This window comes from Gymnoscopelus microlampas (genome assembly GCF_963454915.1).
Source record: "Gymnoscopelus microlampas genome assembly, chromosome: 4".
Taxonomy (NCBI): Eukaryota; Metazoa; Chordata; class Actinopteri; order Myctophiformes; family Myctophidae; genus Gymnoscopelus; species Gymnoscopelus microlampas.
Genome location: NC_139941.1, coordinates 56911963 through 56931566, shown reverse-complemented (window position 1 = coordinate 56931566; position 19604 = coordinate 56911963). Strand labels below are relative to the sequence as shown.

Genomic DNA, 19604 nt, shown 5'->3' with positions numbered 1-19604 from the left:
AGCAAGTGTTACCAAGGTGGGTGTATATGAAAGTAATGAGTATCAGAAAGCTGGCCACAGAATGTCAAAATACAGCTCTGTGTCAAACATGACACCAAGGTTAGTGTAATAGTGTAATAGTGTAATAGTGTAGTAGTGTAATAGTGTAATAGACTAATAAAGTAATAGAGGGTATGGGGTGCGTGCTGGCTTAGCGGTCCAGGTGCATACCACATAGGCTCTGATGCCTGGCAGCGTGTCGCGGGTTCGAGTCCCGATCCTGGCGGCCTTTGCTGTGTGTCGCCCCCCATCTCTCTCCCCATTTCCTGTCAGCCTATACTGTCCTATCAATAAAGGCATGAAAGCCCAAAAACAAATAATTTTTAAAAAAGTAATAAAGGGTAGGCATCATATGCCACTCATCTACACTGAGTGCCAAAACATAAAGCATCATGAAGCATTGGAGTTTGGAAGAGCTCATTGGGAAACTCCTACTGACGCTGTATTTTGCCACTCAATAGACGTTCATGCATAACTTCCAGGTACAATGATGTCACAAGCATACCCTTGACCTGCACCTTAACCCTTAACCTCAGTAAGACTATGCCTAAACCTTACCATAACCCTAACCTCAGTACAACTAGGCCTGCCAAGGAGCCAATCAAGACACAGGTGAGGCGGGTCTATCCTATAACGTTGATGGGATCCATAATAACACATAGGACTGTGCCTGAAATAACCGATTCACACAAGCTCAAATGAGTAGCATCGGCAACCCGTTGTGATCTTGTAGATCGTCTATTTTATTGCCCTTTGAACAATGTTCAAAGGGCACCTGTGATGAGCAGGAACAACCCATAATATTTACAATGAAATATGTTTCTATGTAGGGCAAGGCCTTTCAAATTATGGCTTTGCTGTTGACCTATGACAAAGTTTAATGTCCATCTCCTTCCAAGCTATGAGTCTAACAGTCATACATTCTCAGACCATTTCAGAGCCATCCTAGATAAAATCAGTCAAACAGATGTTTCAGGAATTATTTAGTAACCAAATGTGTTTGAGATATTGATGTGTGCCTTACTTACATAGTCATCCATTACAATTAGGAAAACTACATGTTGGAGCAGATACGTAGTTTAGGGTTAGGTTAGGGTTACCTAAGCCTAAGCCTCATTCCCCTGGCTAGCATGATGCAACTCCTTGCAACCAAACGGTTTCATGCAACTACTTGCAACTGCTCGCAACCATTAACCCCAATGGCAGTTCCAAGGAGTTGCATTGGTGTGACATGTCCATAAAACTGTTTAGTTGCAAGGAGTTGCATCGCGAATCATTGGTGTGGTTTGGGCTTTAAAATGACAATCATTTTACCTTTTATCAAAAAGGTCCGAACACCTCTCAGTCTGTTCCTTGTTTGTTTGTGGGCTATGATGCAAAACAAATCTGTCAAACAGGTCATTCTCTGTAACACTTGTTGAGGCATCTTCCTCTTCTCCAGGCTTCAAATCCTGGATCCCATTCAGTTTATTGTCTACATGTTAACCCCTCAGGAATATAGAAATAACATTGATTTTCATGCATGGCTAGCAGTCTACACACAAAAGAGGGTATGAGGAGTCAGTAGGAGTGAGGAGTTAGGAGGATTTTCCAAACAAGCGCTTCCAAACTCCAGCTTCATGATGCTTTGTTTTGCCACAGTCTAGATGAGTGGCATATGATGCATAGCCTCTTATAGATAACTATCATCATTGTCTGAACCATTAAGTTATTGGGTGTATGGCTTTAAATTCTCATTGTTTCCATGGTTGGCAAATGATGTATTATCAAAAGTGTGTATCTCCTTGCATCACCTTCATTTCATTTTGTAAAACATATGTTTTCTTGGATAATGAGTCTGAATAAACAACTGTCCATACAGTTGTATAGTCTATCTGCAGCTGACACTGTATTGCCTGCATACAGTATCTGGCTCATATCCAGTATATCTAGGATACATTCATTCATTGACAAAAGACAGTTAATATCACTGTTGATTGGTATAGATTGACATCTTGGAAGAAACAACATTCAAAGTGCAAAAGGCTTTTAATGACACCAAAGAAAGAAACAAAGAAAACATATTGCACAGAACAAAATAGGCAGTGGAAGAACTCACATGTTTCACTTAAGTAAAAGAATCAATACAGCAATGTAGAAATATACTCTGTTAAATGTGACTTGAGTAATAGTGCAAAAGCATTGGCATGTATTCCAAAGTATTCCAAAACTAAAAGTGCTCATCTTGCAGAATGTCCCATTTCAAGTTTCCAAATGTAATATGAAAATAGCAGATCTACAAGACAGATCACAATGTGTCGCATCGCAACCCATTGTGAGCTTGTAGATCGACTATTTTCAAATGGCCGAAATAAGGCTGAAGTGGTTAATGTATGTTTTCTAATAATAAACAAAATCTCCAAAATAAATATTAACACAAAGTAAAAGTACAATATTGTCCTCTGAGATGTAGTGGTTTCAAAGTATGGCGTAGATGCTGGTTTTCCACCTCTGTCCAATCGGGTGAGACGAAGGCGGATACGGGGAGGGTTATCAGCTGGCAGCCATACTTTCATCGGACCGTACCCTTTAGGCGTGAGGTTACTGGTTGGCCCTGTCCTCTGGAAACTTCTTGGCTGGTTCCCATGTGTCTTCCCAGATTTTGTCACTGTAAAGTATAAATACATTATTTAGAGAAATTCATTTATCCCATGGGTCTTCAAAAGGGGCACTGGGACACCTTTTATTTTTATATTAACCACCTGAAACATTCTAAGAGAAGATCTACAACCTCACAATGCCTCGCACTGAGACGTGACGTGAGTTTGTAGATTATCAATTTTTGGTGACGAGATTTGGTGTCGAGGGGAAAAAGTGTTTGCATCAGTATCATGCAGCCCTAATGCACATGTATGTCTATTGCCTAATGCCTACATGTAAAAAAGATAAGACAAGAAGCATAGCGGCCAACATTCCACTTCTGGTAATTTCATTATTTTGATTTTGACTGATGTGAATTTAGATTAGTTCCTCATAAAACAATTTACTCTAGTACTGGTGACAGACAGTCCATATCTGAAGTCTGAAAGAGAAGTCATTAACAACATTAGTCGACTAACAGTCATTAATTACTAGAATCCAACAATGTGAATTTTGTAACCTTCCTGTACATTCAAGCTGTACAAGCAAATTACACAGAAGCTTCCAATTCAACTGCTGAGGCCGGTGGACTGCAGCTGCCAATCAAGCCCATACGCTGAGCTAGAGCTTTAATCGGGCCTAAATATGTGAGCCCAGCCCAACCCAGCCCGACAGAAACGATACATAATTGACAATTGGAGCCCAACACAGCCCGAAGCCTGACATTCTAAAGAAGTATAATTGTTGCATGCAGCCTTATATTTTTGTCATTACATATTGGTGATTCGAAGAACAGAGTCATTCTACCCTTTTCCAACTGTCTTTATATATAAACAAAAACCCAGCTTGTAGCAAGCACCGTCCTAATTAAGGAACAATAAACATCGGAGCCTCGCTGGAGAACACGGCTGACGGCCGCCGCTAAATCAGGCAACAGGTGTACAGGCTATTATAGCTACAAAGTTCACACGTCTATAATATTATTAGGATATACAAAAGTGACCGTGGATGGTTTCAACAATGTCCTCCGCTCCACTTGGGCACTGCATGCATGCAGACGCCACAGCGGCCACCGCCACATCCACACACGCTCAACTGTTGCGCCACAGCGCACACAGTCACACATGCTCAACTGTATCAAGTAGCTCATAACTCACAGCCACAGTTATGAGCGCAGCTTACATAGTCACAGAGACATCATGATACCGCGCTGCGCTTGCCTGCCTGATAAAAACAAGACCAGGAGACCTGGTTCTGCCAGACCTAAGCCGGACTTCACATAAGGTGCTTTTCGTTAGTGAGGGAGACGAAAGTCTCCCTCAAGACGAAAGTGAAGGCTCCCTCACTTTCGTCTTTCCGTCTTTCGCCTTTCATCTCAGAGAAATCAAGGTGCTTTTCCTTGACGTTAGGGAGGTAGACCAAATCAACATCAACATCAGTCAAGGAGGTACCCTGTTCTATCTCTCTTTTCCTCTTCCTCTTAATGGACTCCATCGGCAAGGTTTGCTAAATGAATCGAACTTTGTTCGATATACTGATAGGGGGAACCCTAATTTATGGATAATAAAATGTAATTGATCGATATTTCAGGATATTTGACATTGAAGGTCTAATTGAAATATTTGTCTTACGTTTTATATATACCATCTGTATTTATACTTGTAACATAATAGTGATGTCATGAGTAGTCTGTGCCTATTTATTCATGCAGATGAAACCTAACCACAACCCGACAAAGAAACCTAACCACAACCAGACATACCATGTAGTCTGTGCCTATTTATTCATGCAGAAGAAACCTAACCACAACCAGACATACCATGTATGGACAAAATGGTGACAAAGGCTCGTGTAGGCCATACCTTTCAGATCTGGCAAAAAGTGACCCAACCCAATGCCCGACAAATACGTGACCAATTGGGCCCGGCCCAGCCCTCGCCGCGCAGACCCGTCGGCCTCGGGCTGAGATCTTAAGCTCTACGCTGAACAGCACACAGCTGCACACAGCAGAGAGTGAGGGAGAGAGATAAAAGCACCTGGAAGTTAGGTCGTCAGCTTTTCATTTTGCCTACTTTAACTGGACACGTTGTACCAGCGTACTTTGATGTGAAAATGTGGGCCATCGGCAGGTCTGCAACACCACACAGATGAGGTGTAACCTTCCTAAATAGTAAGGCAAATTTGAGAGGGAAGAAAGAATTGTGGGATCAACCAGAAACAACTGCCTCTGGTAGGGCAAATAGTGTCAATTGAATAATATCAGAAATGTCTTACCATGCAGGACAAGGCGCCCAATGCACCAACACTTCTTTGTTGCCCTAAAAAACACACACACACACACACACACACACACACACACACACACACACACACACACACACACACACACACACACACACACACACACACACACACACACACACACAGTATAAGAAATCACTGGGTAAGGAATACCATTATTTTTAGTACCTTTGCTTGTCTCAGTCATGATCAGCCTTAAGACAAATATACAAATTAACATGGTTCTGTGGGGCCGACAGCCAAGTGGTTATGGGAAATACTACCGCCTGACACTGAGTCCCCAGGTTGATTCCTGGGCAGGTCAGACCTTTGCTCCAATACTCTCCCTGCTTCCTTTATCTATACACTGTGAGACTATTAGCCTTGGACGATGTCTATTAAATCGCCATCTGCACATCAAACCATTGTGATGTGCGATAGCATCAGGACTTTTTGGAGTCTAGAGCGGGTACAGAAACGGCCTCTCTTTGTGTAGAACTGGTTTGTGCAAATTACTGGTTAAAGTAGTCTGAACAGGATCTGAGCACTGAGCAGTAAAATGACCTCACAGTTCCTCACACTATTGAAAAGCAGAAAGCCTGGTGACGTGAAGTTAACTTACTGGAACAGTGGGTTGTTTTAATAAACCCTTGTAGGAACCCTGACCCCCTGACTGATTTGTCACATTTTTAGTGGCCACAACCCATAAATGCTCATCCCATAATTGCATCTTCACTACAAATGGGGAACCATTTAAATAGTAAATAAACATGCGTCCCAACGGTATAACAGTTATTGCCAAGAACCTTTGTTACAATAGAGCAATAATCGACCAAACAGAAATGTCCCCTATGTGTGTGTATGTAGCCTGTGTGTGTGTGTGTGTGTGTGTGTGTGTGTGTGTGTGTGTGTGTGTGTGTGTGTGTGTGTGTGTGTGTGTGCAGAGAGAGAGAGAGAGACACACACAGACAGATAGGGTTCTATATTTTTTTACCTCATTTGTCCTTCTCCCTGTTATCTCCTTATATGGGTAGACCTGGGACCTTTTCATCTGGGAACATTTCTTGTAAACTTGAAGGATGAAAAGACAAGTTCATTAAGCCATGATGCTTTGTAAATGTCAGCAGTATTTTACATCTATCTATACATTTTCTGAATCTCTATGCATCTGTGTTTATGCCCATAGCCAATCAGAGAGGGGCTGTTTATGCCCATAGCCCATCAGAGGGGAAAAGGGTGGTGTCTCCTAGCCTGGTATCCAGCCTGCTTCGCTACGTTCGGCGGACTTTTTTTTCTCTCTTCGCTTCTCAGTCTGGAACGCACCCCATTGACTCGTTTTGCAGAACTACACTGGAACTACATATGTTACGTTAGGCAACGTCGTTGCTGATTGGATGTTGTTCAAACGAATGACGAATCACAACGATCCCACTGTTTTTTTTGTCCCGCCCCGCACCACAGACCAATCAGAAGCCACGGCACGACTCGAAACGTTTGTCATGTCCCGCCTCCCTTGGAGATAGGAGGCATTCCAGACTGATAAGCGGAGAGAGAGAAAAAAGTCCGCCGAACGTAGCGAATCAGGCTGGATCCCAGGCTAGGTGTCTCCATGATTGGTCAAGCCTTCACGTGACATCATAATGTCTTACTATAAAACAATGACAATGTGGGGTAATGCTGTTAAGTTGTAGAACTATGCCAGAGTCACAACAAGCAGCACAAGATAAACGCCTAGCTGTGGACAAAAATTGGGCAAATTAGCCAAATCTATGTGTCTTTAGTGATGCTGTAGTGATTGGGTGTAAAGGGAACAAGTACAAATCCATGGGGGACTCCAGTCAACAAAGTATATAGGGTTTAAGTGCCTAACCACTTAAAACCTATACTTAGTTGATTCCAAAGTGCTCTATACTAGGCCCCCTCCTGTTGCCACTATACACTACAAATCTTCGCTGACAATAATTATAGTTTGGCTAATTTCAATGAATGTACACAACCCATTCAGACCGGGATAACCTATATGTTCTCTGGGAACACGTCTAAGTCATTCATTTCTGAAACTCTTAAAAGCCTCATTTATACTACAACATATGACATACTTGGATGCAGAAAATACCAGATCTGCAAGCTCACAAAAACAAATAAAATAAAAACATTTAAAAGACAATGTGGATGACACTAACACATTCATTTATATTCACATAAAAACAAACATTTAACACATAATAGCAATATACAGGACAGCCAAGTATATAAGTCCAGCAACTTGTCCTTTGCAGAAATATGCAGAATATGATTCAGCTATTGTGGCATGTGTCAGTAGAGGTTAAGAGATGGAGTACAGAGGACTGGTGAACAGCTTTGTCAGGTGGTGCAAACAGAACCACCTGTTACTAAAATTGCCAAATAAAGGAGATGGTGGTGCATTTTAGGAAGATGGTGGCTCCCCCATTGTCTCCCATTTCCATCGAGGGAGATGTGGAGGTAGTCCAGAGCATCTGGGCATGCAATTGGACAATAAACTTGACTGTACTGGGAACACAGATGTCCTATACAAGAAGGGCGGGGGGCAGATTTACTTCCTGAGGTGGCTCAGCTCCTTTGGTGTGTAGGACTCTGCTGAACATGTTCTATCAATCAGTAGTGGCCAGCGCAGTACTGTATGCGGCGGTATGTTGGAGGGGTAGTATCAAGGAAGGCGACAGCAGGAGGCTGAATCAAGCTGGTTCTGTCCTCGGTACCACTTTGGATACTGTGGCCATCATGGACAATCCCTCTCCTTCCCTACTACTGTGGCAGGGCAGAAAAGCTCCTTCAGCAACAGACTGTTACATGTAACAGTCAGTCCCAAGTTGCAAGAAGGAGCGCTATAGGAGATATTTTCTGCCTGCAGCAATAAGACTGTACAAGTCCTCATCTGGTTGGCTTGATCAGGCTGATTAGGATGGGGGATGTGGGATGCAAGCCATCGGACTCTTGAGTAGTGTTTGGTCTGTCTTCTTAATATTGTAGGTTGACGATGCTTAGATGCATATTTATTTATTATTCATTTTTTTTGTTTCATCTAATGTGTTTTTATTGATGTCTCTATGAGAGCTGCCTTTCCCCTCGGGGAAGAATAAAGTACCTACCTACCTAGCTAAGACCATGTAATAAGCTGACAGCTGGGGGGGGGGGGGACACTATAAAGGCCACTGCACACAGGATGCGATTATTCACATGGAAAAAAGGCACCCTGTCTGAGCCAACCTAAAAATACTGTATTGAGTCCATAAATTAACATACCTTGAAGATGGTTGATATTTCTATATTATAAATTGTTTATATGATTGGTCTTATGTAATATTCTAATATTTTGAGATTTATTCATGAGCTGTATTGATATAATAATCATCAAGGTAAAAATATATATTTTTTTACAACTTTTACATGTTTTTTAGAAGGATCTACGTATAGTTTTACTTACTGCACATATTGTCCACTTGGCGAGACACATTCTTGTCTTTAACAATTCTTTTGGCCCACTCTGGGCCATACTTGAGTACTTTGGCAGCCACTGCTGGTTTTGATTGGAGAGAATAACATGTCCCACAGGACATCCTCCTGGCCTCCATATTGGCTTGGCATTTGGGACATGTCTTTTTCTTCGGTCGTGTCATTTTTGGAACTGTTGAGACAAAGAAAATAACCAGAATTTTACACAATGTATTTATTCATAATAATTGTAAGAATGTACAGAAGGAACCAAATACACTCTTCTGGCTGTGGCACCGTAAATGTTTAATGTCAAGGACCCCAAATTATATTAATTTGCTATTCAGAAATAGCAGATCGTCAAGCTCACAACATGTTGCATAGCAATGTGTTGTGAGCTTTTAGATCAGCTATTTAAGATAAAACCCTACAATAAAATTGGGTAAAGTGTTAATTCTCATTAAGTTAAAAACTTTTAATCCCTATCTAGATTGGACTTTGGGTAGTTCAAAACCAAAAAACAGGATTGGGAGCACTCTGATATCTGATGAGATCAGGAAAACCTACTCAAATCTGGATCAAAACAAAAAACAGGATTGGGATCAGTTTGATTAGAAAATAATAATAAATAAAATAAAAATAAATGCTGTTATTTGATTTGCTCATATAGCGTGCAACACCTACAGTACCATCAGCTCCCAGTACTTAACAGGTTCCAGAACAATGGCTGCACAAAACAAAACACTTTGTATGACAATGGGACTAAACTTGAAAGCAGGGTGTGTAGAACCAGTGGTGGATAAAGTACTCAAATGTTTTAATTAAAAACATATGTAAGTGAGAGTCTGGCATTCAAAACCTTTACAACTATTTTCAGAATGATGTAGCTTTCAAGTTTCTATCTATTTTCTTCACCAGGTTGACAAAAGCTACATCAATACATCTTCAACAGCACACCAAATGAGTTGAGTACAGTTGGTATTCATAGAGAATTATCCACGTGCATCCATTTGTAGCATTTACAGTTCTGTGTTTCATTCAATCACTCAGAGTCAAATAGAAGTGTAGCTACTTATTTTGTAAGAGAGCTTTAATAAAGAATAACTTAGTAGAATAGAGTGCTACATTTGTTTAGTTTGTCCAACACTGAACACACATTATTCCAATTTCTGTCATGTATTTGCTGTGAGTTAAAGATGTGTGGTTGTGTTATTGTGTTTTAAGTTGTTGGTACTCACTGGAACAAGGTGATGAATGACAAAGAAAGAAACCTGTAAAGGGGGGAGGGAAATGAAGATATAAATGCATAATACTTAAGATCAAATATTCCAGTGGCCACCAAATGGACCCTTACAGTTCTGTAACTAAACAATATAAGCACTGATATTCAGGATCTCTTGGTCTTTATAAACAAACTTAGCACAGGGTATATGAAAAATGGCCAAACCCTTAAACCACAAGAAAGCACTATGGCTCAATAGGATCCTTTTGTATTCTATTCATAATAAAACATCCATTTGTACACTCAGAATGGGAAACACAAACAATGATTACATTTCGTTTTGCCTTTAGTGTTGTGCAAACAAACATGGCATATAGAATACATAACTACACACAAATGAAGAGGGACACACACAAATAGCCGAGCTCATGTTGTTGTGTTTGTTTGTTATGGCTTGTTAGCTTAGGGATATGTCCACTGTAAAACAGTTTTAAACTTATACAGACCGACCAACTTGCTACTGTACACACCCTAACATGTTAGCAACAACCCTGTGTTGTGGTTCTATGATTTAGTGGTGGTGGGGGTGCAGATTTAACATGTATTTCTATTAAATAAATGAAAAAGTAACAAGACTTCACTTACCGCGATGTAGTTGAAAAACAATGCAATGCATCATGGGAGGCATAGACGCACATATGCATACCAGTGTTGCCAGGTATGCTTATTATAATTTCCCCAAAAAATGAATTTGAAAATAGCAGATCTACAAGCTCACAACGCGTCGCATCACGACACGTTGTGAGCTTGTAGATCTGGTATTTTCAAGCAGCTGACGTATATGTTTGAAGTGCTCATGAGTCATGTGGCCCATAGTTGCTTCTTTTGGGCTTGTTTTCCTAGACCAGTGGTTGCTTGTTTCTCTCACAGAATCTGGCAACGCTGGTAATGACGTTTTTGCTGCACAACTGCCCCTCAATATGATTGTTTACGTCCTAAATGTTACAAAAAACATGAAATCGTTTTGAGAAAAAATAAATGCTGCTATTTGTTCCTAAGCGACTGCAAAAGACTGCTGTTATTTGTTTCAAAAAGCTTTAAAAGAAGGCCAGAACCTTTACAGAACGTGAAATGTGCCTATAACCACATTTCCGGTTCAGAACGGATACGGAAACGTTATGTTTGTTTTCATGTATGTGCACGTGGTGAACATCCGGATGCAGTAGGCGGGATTTTATGAGTGCTAGGAATCAAGAAATTACAAATAATTATTTATTGCTAGAATTGTTCATACATTAGGCATTTAAGTGCCAGAATAATTGATTAGTGGACAAGCAGATCATTTATATAGATCTATTAGATTAAAATAAATAGTTTTGATCGGATCTTTACTACTGTCAATCAAGTCATACGGAAGTAAAGTGACGTGACGTCACGGGTATACAAAAGTTAAATAAAAGTGTCGTTCTCAACAAATACTCATCGAAAAATTACCAAACTAGTATGTAAATACTCAGAATATTTACAGGTTTTTGTGGGTGGTGGCGTGTGGTCTGGTGCATTTCAAACAAGCTTCTTAGCGCACGTTTTGAAATGCCAATGCATTATCAATGGCCCGCCTGTGACGGCGCAATGTGTCGTCTTTGGACCTCAATGAATGTCTATGAGTGACCGTGGAAGGCACAATGTGCCGTCTTTGGACCTCAATGAATGTCTATGAGTGACCGTGGAAGGCACATAATTACGTCGCTGGCGTCCAGCGACGGCATTCGGCTCCGTCGCGGGGTTCTGACAAAAAGGCAACCGGCTACGTTTTCGGAGTGAGACCGTGTTGTAAATACATGTACTCAAGTCTCTTCTGTTTATTCTCATATGTTTATTCTCTTCTGTTTATTCTGATCTGTTTATTCTCATATGTTTTTTCTCATCTATTAAATTCAGTTCAGTTCTGATCAGTGATGATGAAGATTACAGCCACCCTCCTCATCCTCTCCTCTGTACTTCATGTCAAAGCGATCCCAGGAAGTAAGTACATTATATTTATGTTATTATATTAAAGATACTGTTATAAATCTACTCTTATTATATACAATATTCATCCATAGATGTACTCTTGTTATATAAAATACATGTATATTTATATTGTTATATTTATATTATTAAAACATACAGTATATTTATATTGTTATACATACATTCTATATATCTTTTGATATATTAAATATATATCTATATTGTTATTAATATAAATAAACATTATGTATGTTGATTATATAGTGAATAACATACTATTATATTGATATATCAAATATACATACAGTTTATTCATAGTGTTATTATTTATAATACCATTGGTAAGCGGTAGCACACACACACACACACACACACACACACACACACACACACACACACACACACACACACACACACACACACACACACACACACACACACACACACACACACACACACACACACACACACACACACACACACACAGATTCTAACCTTTCATTATATTATATTATCGGTGGTTTTTAAAGTAACTACATGTACTCAAGTACTTTACTTAAGTACAATTTTGAGGTATTTTTTACTTTACTGGAGTACTTCCAATGTTCAGTATTTTAACTTCTACTCCACTACATTTCAGAGGCAAATATTATACTTTTACTCCACTACAATTATTTGAAAACTTTAGTTACTAATTACTTTGTAGATTTTGATTACAAAACATACACTTCAGCCCTATATACATTTAGACCATTAGAAAATAGCAGATCTACAAGCTCACAATGCGTCGCGATGCAACACATTGTGAGCTTGTAGATCTGCTATTTTCAAAAGATTTGTATACATTTGAAAACTTGTGAAATGATACTATATATACTATATATTCTGCATATAGTACTTTCTACTTTTGGTACTTTAAGACTTTAAGTACATTTTGATTCCAATATGTTTGTACTTTTACTCAAGTAAATAGAAAATTCTTACTTATACTTGTAACAGAGTATTTCTAAATTGCAGTATTGATACTTTTACTTAGGTAAAACATTTTAGTAATGTTTCTACCACTGTATATAATATAATATAATATAATATAATATAATATAATATAATATAATATAATATAATATAATATTACATTATATAATATTATATAATATTATATAATGTTATGTTCACATCCTGAAATAAATCATTATGAATCTGTTTCATAATATTATAAAAACATTTAAATATGTTGAATAAAATGTTTGACAGGAAGATACTTCTAATATTCACCTTTAGAACCAAACATGACTGTTTAACATGATGATGATGATGATGATGATGATGATGATGATGATGATGAAGATGATGAAGATGATGAAGAAGTTTGTTGTTGAATGTATTTTCATCCTTGTTTTATTTCCAGTGTTCCATGAGGACATTAAAGTCGTTGGCTGTTCAGACACAGTTAAAGACTCATATAAAGAGGAGATGATGGGACTGGATGGTGAAGTGATGATGTACGCAGACTACAACAAAGGGAAGGTGGTGGAGCCTCAGCCTCCATTTGTAGATCATGTCACCTGGGTGCCAGCAGCTTATGCAGTAGCTGTGGGTGATCAGCACTACTGCAAAGCCAACCTGGACAACATTCGCACTGCCTTGAAGAAACCACCAGTGAAAGGTACATGAATACTATGAACACAATAGTTATTAACTAAAACTGTTGAATATATTTAACATTCATGAAAATGTTTAACCCATTCAATCCGGGAACACATATCTGTCATTTTAGATTTCTTTGGCTGTTCAAAAATAGCAGATCTACAAGCTGATAGCGCAGCACAGAGTGCCGCGCTAGATCTGCTATTTTTGGGGGGGAAAATCATGAAAAAAGTTTGAGAACCACTGATATTATAGCAACATATGTTTTTTTTTGTTTTTAACTGTTAGGATTTAGAAGACATTTGTAGAATCCCCAGAGTTACAAATGTTTGCTTTATATATATTCAAAGATTTGCGCAAACTTTCATGATTTTTCAAAATTATCAGATCTACAAGCTCATAGCGCGGCACAGAGTGCTGTGCTAAATGGGTTAAGCATGTATATTAAGCATTTATGTTTTTTATGGTGACATATTTTCTAAATAATATGTATTTTTAGTAAACATGAATATGTGCTCAAGGTGCTTTAATGTTTAATTTACAAATCTATGCAGCGAGAATGTGGACTTCAATAATCTTTTTCATGTTATAATGAGTGACCTCTGAGTTTCACATGTACGCTAGGCGGGGGAATAAATGAGACACACACTAACATAGACTATATAGTATGTTTTTCATACATGAACACACACACACACACACACACACACACACACACACACACACACACACACACACACACACACACACACACACACACACACACACACTTTAATTATGTAGTGACATATTTGGCCGATAGGTGGCATTTAGCCTAGTGTTGATATTATACAGATGATAATAAAACTGAACATTAATGACATTTTTAATTGTCTGTTTCCAGATGGATATGTGTACTATCAGGCTGCCCGCTGTGTGTTTAACTCCAGTGAGCTGAAGGACATACAGTACATAGCGTCAACTAATTTCGATGGTGATGAGATCCTCAGGTGGGACAGTAGAGTAGGTCAGTTTGTTGGATACACTGAGTTTGGTGTGAAGCAGGCAGAGCGCTGGAATAAAGATCCTACACTACTGGCTGCGATGAGAGCAAACCCAGAGGCATTCTGCAAACCCAACATTGAGAACTACTACTCCAATGTTCTGAACAAGAGAGGTGAGCTGATCTCAGAGCAGCACTCAACACTCATCACCTCATAAACTATAACATGACATCATAATAAATCATTCTATTCAGAGATGATTAATGGTGTTAATATTGATCTGATAATGATTATAAAACATTCCTTAACCCATTCAATCCAGGGACGCATCTCTGTCATTTTACATTTCTTTGGCTATTCAAAAATAGCTGATCTACAAGCTCATAGCGCGGCACCGAGTGCCGTGCTATGAGCTTGTAGATCTGCTATTTTTGAAAAATCGTGAAAATGTGTGCAAATCTTTGAATGTATATATTTTAAAGTGAACATTTGTATAACTTGCAGATCTGGAAATAGCAGATCTACAAGCTCACAACATGTGGTGTCACCATCGTACACAGAGGATAAATGAAACATATATTTCTGAGTTTTCACCTATAATAGAGACCCCAGGATTAATGTTTTTAAATGAACTTTAAAAAGAACCATGCAGGCTAAAACACACCTCTATACACTTCATTTACCCTGATTTTATATTTAATTATTGTCTTTACTAGTTTGTTTTCTATGTTTTTAATCACTTTAGTAATATTTTACAGGATTATGTGTGTTGTTTTGTTTGTTTCTACTCTAGTTCATTTGAACTATTTTCATTAAATGTTATTGCACCGAGTGCCGTGCTATGAGCTTGTAGATCTGCTATTGTTGAAAAATCGTGAAAATGTGTGCAAATCTTTGAATGTATATATTTTAAAGTGAACATTTGTATAACTTGCAGATCTGGAAATAGCAGATCTACAAGCTCACAACATGTGGTGTCACCATCGTACACAGAGGATAAATGAAACAAATATTTCTGAGTTTTCACCTATAATAGAGACACCAGGATTAATGTTTTTACATGAACTTTAAAAAGAACCATGCAGGCTAAAACACACCTCTATACACTTCATTTACCCTGATTTTATATTTAATTATTGTCTTTACTAGTTTGTTTTTAATCACTTTAGTAATATTTTACAGGATTATGTGTGTTGTTTTGTTTGTTTCTACTCTAGTTCATTTGAACTATTTTCATTAAATGTTATTGCTTGGTTTATTTTTGTTCATGTAAAGCACTGTGTAACTGTGAATTATTTAATATGTTTAAATTACATTATATAAATGCATTCTACGTAGAAAACTGTAGACTATTGTAGAATCTACAGTATTCTATGAAACGTTGTTCTCTGGTGCCATCTGGTGGCCAAACACTGACATTTACAGTTACAATTTACAATGTAGGCATTTATCAGACGCTCTTAATCCAGAGTGATTTACAGTAAGCAAGGAAAACACAAGGTAATACATCAAATGTATAGAAATAGTAATCTAGGATCATAAGTAGGCTAGAGCAATAACCTATCATCAGTCTAAACAGTATAATATATAAATATTTTTTTAAACTTTACATTGAATCTATCCAAACTACAGGATGTTAGGTCTACAAATGACCTGGCATCTGATAAACAATTATTAATGATAATGACATTTTCCTATGACTGGTATATAATGATAATGATAATATTAATAATAATCTTATTTATCCAGTGGAGCCCAAAGTGAGGCTGAAGTCAGAGACTCCCCCTCGTCGTGGTGAACACACTCACATGCTGAGGTGCAGCAGCTACGACTTCTATCCTAAAGTGATCCTGGTGACCTGGTGGAGAGGTCAAGAACCTTTGACCTCTGGTCTCTCCTATGCCGATGTGTCTGATGGAGACTGGTACTACCAGTACCACTCCTACCTGGAGTACACACCCAGGTACACACCTAACAGACACCTATACATATACTGTATATACACACCTCTACTGGTACTACCAGTACCACTCCTACCTGGAGTACACACCCAGGTACACACCTAACAGACAACTATACATAGAAATACACACCTCTAGGTAGTGTAACAACAATTCCTCCGAGTCCCGACCATGTTTATCACCAGTCCACTCCAGACACAACCACGCAGCAAGCTCGTCATCGTGCACTCATGACGAACGCACACAGAGACCCGCGCGCGAGCGTGTTATATATGAATACACACACAGGAATACGCTATTATGTGCGTATCTCGTTACTAAGTTTCTTCTGCCTCTTGCCTTCCTATTGTTCCTGCATTGGGGAGGGAATAGTGGAATACACAATAAACACTAGAGCGGAGGAGAGCCCAGCGGGGCATTCACGCTCCTACACAAAAATAGTCAGTTATTTTTCTCCAAGTTTTTTTCTCCATAGAATAAAATATTAACAAAGACCAATGGATCAATGTGTGAATCACGGTGTGTTTCAGCGTGTAGATCGGCTACTTTCACAATCTGTCCTAATGTTAGTGTTAATTAACAGCTGCTCACTCACTGCCAGACCGGGCGGGGAGGAGGGGCCGCGTCAGCTCTGAGCAGATCCACATGGACACACATTCTACTTCATGATTATTTTAAATATCATTATAAACTTATCTTATTTTCTATAACGGCCTAATGCGATGGTGCCTAATTGTAGTTTTTGTGTGTGTGTGTGTGTGTGTGTGTGTGTGTGTGTGTGTGTGTGTGTGTGTGTGTGTGTGTGTGTGTGTGTGTGTGTGTGTGTGTGTGTGTGTGTGTGTGATACAGATCAGGAGAGAAGGTCACATGCATGGTGGAACATCCCAGCCTGACCGCGCCTATCAAGATGGACTGGGGTCAGTTACTGTAATCTACTGTAATCTATTGTAATCTACTGTAACCTACTGTAATGTGTTACGCAACACTCTGTTTTAAGGGTTAAAGGATTATTCTTTATTTGTACCTGAAGGTATATTTGTTTTGCTGAACGTAAAAACATCGATCAGCTTAGTTTACTAATGTCTGCAGATAATCATCTTTTAGGTCTGAATATGATATTATATGATATAATATCATATCATATCATATCATATCATATAATATAACATAATATTTGTATTGTCAGATGACTCCATGCCAGAGTCAGTGAAGAACAAGGTGGCCATGGGAGCATCAGGTCTGGTTCTGGGTCTGGTCTTGTTCCTGTCTGGATTCATCTACTTCCAGTGGAAGAAACGAGGTGATTAACATGTTTATTACATGTTTAATTAACATGTTTCATTAATTATTATACTACCAGTGGAAGAAATGAGGCCAGATCAACAGAGGATCACATGACATGTGGAACCCTCACAGAAATGCAAACAAACAAACATGTAAAGCCACAACCTAAACTGGTTTATATTGGTTTAGAACCTTAACCGGTTTAGACCAGTTTAGACGACCTAGTTAGAGGTCAAAGTGTGTTCTATGTTGTCACATTTAGCTTTAATACATCAGTGTTACATTTAGTCCTAAATAAGAGTCAAATGTTCACATTAGTTCTGATGCAACATGTGACGCTGATGACTGAACCCTATGTTGTTGTGTTGTTGTGTTATTGTGTTATTGTGTTATTGTGTTGTGTTGTGTGTACATTTATGCATTTTATAGAGAAATACACACAATACAGTACATAGGATTTATTTGTGTGTCTGTTTTAACTGTCTCTCTTCTTCTTCTATCAGGTCGTATTCTGGTGCCGACAACCAATGATGATCTTTAGACTCCTCCCACACACCCAGGTTCACTCCCTCTTTCTTTTTAATTATTTTCAATTCTTTCCATCACTATCAGGACCCAATGATTCAGTACATTTAGACAGGGCAAAAGATATAACAACTTGATTAACGGGTGTATCTAACTTCTCTCAGTTGTTCCTAATATGATTTTTCGCGTAGAATCCATTTCTGCTTGGGTCATTTTTGTATTGCGCATAGTTAATGAGATCATTTGCATATTTGATTAAACTAGCAGAATTAACGAGTAGAGGTCATCCAACTTGTGTTTTGGTGGTTTTCTGACAAACTAATGAACATTTTATCTCATTCAGGTGTAAGGACCTTTACAGTGTAACCATTGGGTATATGGTAGCTGTGTCTAATTGAACACAACATGTCAGTGAACTGAACACAATGATTCAGTTCATTGAACACAACATTTCAGTGAACTGAACCCAATGATTCAGTTCATTGAACACACTGATCATTCCATCACTATCAGGATCAAAGACAGAACCTTGTGGTCCAAAGGAGAGTGTTCTACCAACTGAGCTGCCCTTCCTACTAAGATACACTATTGACAAAGTATCGGTCAAATGTTGTTTGAATGGACTGAGTTGTTTCTACTTTGATGGTTACTGTAGTTGCAGGGAGGCTGCTGGGAGGTTAGGTTTTTAACTAGTTTACTAATAACTTGTTCATGATCTATTAACTATTTATAGCATAGTTTTAAATCATTAAATCATTAACCACTAACAAACATTCATCAAGTCATGAATAACACATTAACTAATCATTTGGGAATGATTAATTCACTATTATAAGGTAGGGTTATTCTAAAGTGTTAACATGTTCACACAGTTAATACATTCTGATTCTTATTGCTTTATTGTCTTTTCACAGAACACCTGGGTGTGTTTTCAGAGAAGCAGAGAGTCATCGCTGGTGGAGAGAGGAGGAAATACATGTGTGTCCATTCAGCTTTTAAATAATCATAGCAGCAGCACAATGATGACATCATCAACCTTTTAAATACTCATAACAGCAGCACAATGATGACATCATCAACCTTTTAAATAATCATAACAGCAGCACAATGATGACATCATCAACCTTTTTCACAGATGTGTCTTTTAAACAATTAAAAATGCTAATTGGCTAGCCAAGGCTAACGGTAATTAGTGTGGAGACTTGTGGAGTCTTTTTCGCCCAAGTCGACGTGGTTTTGAGGTGAGGTTAGGGTTAAGGTTAGGTTTGTAGACATAGTTTTAGTGAGGTTAAAGTCATTTATTATGTAATCATTTATAATGTGTGATAATTAATGTGGTACGATCATTATGACATCAGTCCCTGTGATGGGTGGACCTGATCCTCTAGGGGTCTGAGGTGATGGGTGGACCTAGACTCTCTAGGGGTCTGAGGTGATGGGTGGACCTAGACCCTCTAGGGATCTGGGGTGATGGGTCCACCCAAATTAGACAATGGTGGGCTGCCATAGTCTAGGAAATGAATGGGAAACACTGATGACATGCAATCATTTATGTTA

General features: G+C 38.6%; 2 protein-coding genes across 2 annotated transcripts in view; one reads left to right on the top strand and one right to left on the bottom strand.

Annotated features, from left to right (window-relative positions):
- LOC311044503 (uncharacterized protein) overlaps window positions 1-19604 on the top strand; it is a 253501-nt gene that overhangs the window by 47157 nt on the left and 186740 nt on the right. The window contains exon 5 of the mRNA XM_084056142.1: window positions 13056-13313. Within this exon, the coding sequence (XP_083912268.1) occupies window positions 13056-13313 (258 nt within the window). The remainder of the gene's footprint in view (window positions 1-13055; window positions 13314-19604) is intronic.
- LOC311043023 (uncharacterized protein) lies at window positions 2089-10286 on the bottom strand. The gene is made up of 6 exons (XM_084054150.1): window positions 10280-10286; window positions 9651-9683; window positions 8405-8605; window positions 5933-6009; window positions 4933-4976; window positions 2089-2686 (listed from the first exon to the last, which is right to left on the bottom strand). Exons 3-6 carry the CDS (start codon window positions 8595-8597, stop codon window positions 2620-2622), a joined length of 381 nt encoding a protein of 126 aa, XP_083910276.1. The 5' UTR covers window positions 8598-8605; window positions 9651-9683; window positions 10280-10286; the 3' UTR covers window positions 2089-2619.

What these genes read in the sequence shown, in the direction of transcription:
- LOC311043023 (XM_084054150.1), bottom strand. Translation starts at nt 8,597, where the DNA reads ATGACACGACCGAAGAAAAAGACATGTCCCAAATGCCAAGCCAATATG. An exon ending in CCAAGTGGACAATATGTGCA is followed by an intron (nt 6,010 to 8,404) that starts GTAAGTAAAACT and finishes TCATCCTTCAAG; the next exon opens with TTTACAAGAAATGTTCCCAG. An exon ending in CAGGGAGAAGGACAAATGAG is followed by an intron (nt 4,977 to 5,932) that starts GTAAAAAAATAT and finishes TGTGTTTTTTAG; the next exon opens with GGCAACAAAGAAGTGTTGGT.